The 3773-nt window shown below is 46.3% G+C and overlaps 1 protein-coding gene across 1 annotated transcript; it reads right to left on the reverse strand.

Moving 5' to 3' along the window:
* Positions 1-552: 552 nt before the first annotated feature.
* LOC110023957 (trihelix transcription factor GT-2-like) lies at positions 553-3348 on the reverse strand. Its single transcript, XM_020723618.1, has 2 exons — positions 2011-3348; positions 553-1929 (listed from the first exon to the last, which is right to left on the reverse strand). Exons 1-2 carry the CDS (start codon positions 2589-2591, stop codon positions 723-725), a joined length of 1788 nt encoding a protein of 595 aa, XP_020579277.1. The 5' UTR covers positions 2592-3348; the 3' UTR covers positions 553-722.
* Positions 3349-3773: the final 425 nt, after the last annotated feature.

Genomic DNA, 3773 nt, shown 5'->3' on the forward strand with positions numbered 1-3773 from the left:
TTTAGTGGTATATACATATTTAAAAGGTGAAATTGATATTTGGTCTAGTGGGCACCAAATATCGATCCCTGATGTGCTTGCTCCTGATTCGAAGAGCTCACGCCACAGGATTCGAATCCCTTACCTGAGAGATAGCGGTCAGGTATTCAGTCATGAGTTCCCTCGACCCTTACTATGGTTATCACCAAATAAAGATATATATAAATGAAAGCCGATCAACATTAAGGAGCTCACCTACCAAACCGCGAGCTGGTTCCACTGAGTCATCAATTACAACGGATAAATCCGACGACTTTGCCCATGATTTGGTGCAGCTTAAAAAAGAGTCAGAACTGGCGGAGCAGCATACAGCATAAGCGCGCCACGTGTCCCATGCATTTCAGAAAGACCACAATCCGGGCTTTAATTACCACGTCACCGCTACAGCAAGAAGCCAATCTCGGCTTCAGCAAAAAGATAATTATTTTAATTAAAACAATATTTAATATTTCCATCTGCGAAAAGCCAACAAAAATCATGAAGATAAAATATAATTATTATACAACTTAATAAACTATGGGTAAAAAATCGTCTCGACAGAGGAATCCATTATTATTTAATAAAAAACATATTTTTTATTAGATAGAAAGTAAGAACTTCGCAGGAACTGATAATCGAAGATATGTCTTATTAGTAATTATATTACTGCTAACAAACAATTCTCTGCACGGCACGCATTCCAATTACTGCAGCTGTTCCACGAATTGACTCGACTCGTCGTCCACCTCTTCATCCTCCCGTTCCGCCTCTTCAGCCGCCGTCCTCCGCCCTTCGCTGTCACCCACCTCCTCTCCTACGCCGGTGACGACCACGGCGTCGAGGAGCTCCGAGTTCTTGCGCTTCCGGCCATTGTCGTTGGAGTAAAGCTGGTCCAGCTGGTGGAAATAAGGACAGGTCTTGGAGTGCTGAGAACGTTTCCGGCCACTCTCTTTGCTTTTGCGGAAGTATTTGTTGATGTTCTCCCACTTTTCCTTGCATCGCTTAGCGCTCCGGTGATATCCCATTGCCGTCATGGCGGCGCTGACTTCCTCCCAAAGTGGGCCTTTTAGACCCGGCTCTTGGAATTGCCCGTCCAGCTCGCTACGCACCTGAATCAGCGCCTGGACTTCTATTTTAGGCCACCTGCTCGTCGAGATAAGCGGAGGAGAAATAAAGTCGCCTTCTTTGTCAACGGCGTCGTTTCTCTCTGAGGAAACGTTGGGGTAGGATGGAAGGTTAATGGTTTCTCCTGTTATTTTTTCTAGGAAACAGAGTATGGCTGATTCACGTGCGGCGGCGAGTTCGCGGTCATGCGCGCGAGCTACGGCCTCCCGGCGAGCCCGAGAGGCTTCCTGCTCCCGCCGGAGTTCTTCCTGCCCAACCCGCTCCTTGTCACGCTGCTCCATTACGTTGAGAAATTTTTGATGCAGGGCTTCCTGGTGACCCATCAGCTGTTTTAGCAGTCCTTCGAAGAATGCGGCGATGGACTTCATTTTCCGCCGTCGCCGTCGTCGACAGCGGCGGGAATGGTGTTGGGCTTTCTTGAGATTTGTCTGAGCTTCTCCGCCGGTGGAATTGTCGTCTTCGAGGCGGTAGTCGAGGTCGAATGCTGCGGTGACAGGGGGTATGAGAGGGTGGTCGTCGCCGGTGAGAGCTGAGCCAGAGCCGGTTGTTTGATTAGCTGCGTGGGTGGTGGTTTGGTTATTGTTGGCTGGTTCGGTGGCGGTGGAGTTGCTTCCGCCAGGTTTGTAGATGGCTTCAAGCTCACTGAAGAGTTTGTAGTTGTTGCCTGGATGGGAATTCTCTAGCTCCTCTGTTACTCTGCTTCGCTGAGCGAAGTTCAGCTCGGCTGATTCCTTGTCCTTGCACCGCTTGTTGTTGCTGTTAATGTAGTCTAAATCTAATGGCCGCCTGAAAAGATTAGCAAAAAAAATATAATAGAAGTATGGTTTTTGAATTTGGGATCTCTGAATATAGGCAGAAGTAATTTACCAAAATGGCTCCTTTATGGCGCAGCTCTCTTCTTTATGCCAAGAACGTAACCGGCTATCGGAGGCATTTTCGTCGTGAAGAATGCCTCCGGGAATATCGTTGTCGTTGTTGAAGGTATGGCGGCTACCGCTGCAGCTGCTGTCGTCGACGGCGAGCTTAAACTTCATATCGGCGGTGAGAAAATGTGGCGGGCCGCCAACGGAATTCTCTTGGTCATGTTCGTGGTCGAGGAGGCGGCGGTGATCATGTTGGTTACTTTGAAAGAGCTGAAAATGATGGTGGTGACGAGGCTGAGGTGGCGGGGTGAAGAGCTGTTGAGTTATGGGGATATTTGAGTTGAAATGAGGGAAATGAGGCGGCGGCGGCGGAGTTGGCTGCGAGTATTGGCTGGGATGGCGGTAGAAGGTGTTGATTAATCTGTTGGCCGGTGCTACGGCGGCGGGATGGTAGATTTCATGCCCGGCGGTGGTAACAGAGTTAGGTGTTGGGGGTGTGTTGGAGGAGATTGAGAAGAAAGAATGGGTGGAGCCATCCACCATGAACTGTTGGATCTCAGACACTCCTCCGAAACCCGAATGCATTTCTCTCGCTTACCACTGAATTTTCTGCTCAACTTTCTTTCTGTCTCCCTCAAAATTCTCTTTTTATTTTTTTTTCCTCCAGTGGGGATTGAAACGGATGAAAAATACCCTCCTTTTAGATCAACCAGTTGTACTTCAGAAGCTGATCTCTTCCAATCCAGACGCTCTCCAGCTTACTAATGCGGCCTTATTTACTGTTTCTCCAGAGCTCCTCTTGCCTTCTAGAGTTAGCTCTACTGTTCTCATCACTATCCTCTCTCTCTCTCTCTCTCTCTCTCTCTCTCTCGGGGTTAAGACAGACAGCTTCGTCTCAGGGAGAAGAAGACCTCCTTGTACACACACACGCTCCTGCTCTTTGCTGAAAACACTTTACCACAAAGAAAGCAAACAGCTCTCTGCTCTCGTTCTATGTCCTTTGCGGCCTGTTTCAGAAGACTTCTAACTAAAAAGAAACCTGTAAAAGAACAGTAAGAACAAAACTTAGCTCCTCCCACCCACCCTCCCCCTCTGCTCTTCTATCACTGCTATCTCCTCCACCCAGTAACACACTGGCCAAAGAAAAGCTTCAAGTATGGGTCAGGGACCAGGGAGCAGTGATAAACACACACACACACACCCTTCTCTCTCTCCCCTCTTTTTCTATCTCTGGGAAAAAAGAGAGCTGGCGCTCTGAAAGTTTGTAGGGGCGGTACTGTGTGACGTTGGCCTTAGCAAAAGCAGGGAACAATCTCCGGACGCCAACTTATGAGCCGGCTCAATGCCTCGTTCTTTGCATCTAACTTTCTGCATTCCATGTTTAATTAAATTTGTCATAAAATTCAGAATACCAAAAAAGTTAAAAATTTAAATTTGTCTGAAACCAGAGTTTAAACAGTTGCATTCACAAGTATTTTTCCTGTGTTTAAACAGTTGCTTCAACCTTGCTCGATAGCTCTACAGTATAATCATATTAGTGTGATTTATAAGAAAATGTTTTAAAAATTGAATTTTTAAAATCCACATATCTGGTTTTTTTAAATTATTTGTATGACAAAATGTGGGATATGCTGTGTTGTAGTTCTATTTGTTCAGTTAATATAACGAATTAGTTGGATCGACTTGACCGACTAACTTGACTGAGAAGCTGTTTAGAAAAAAAATCACTTTCAAAGCTGATTGATAAGAAGTAGTTAAGGCGATTTC

The sequence above is a fragment of the Phalaenopsis equestris genome, unplaced genomic scaffold (genome assembly GCF_001263595.1).
Source record: "Phalaenopsis equestris unplaced genomic scaffold, ASM126359v1 Scaffold000237, whole genome shotgun sequence".
Taxonomy (NCBI): domain Eukaryota; kingdom Viridiplantae; phylum Streptophyta; class Magnoliopsida; order Asparagales; family Orchidaceae; genus Phalaenopsis; species Phalaenopsis equestris.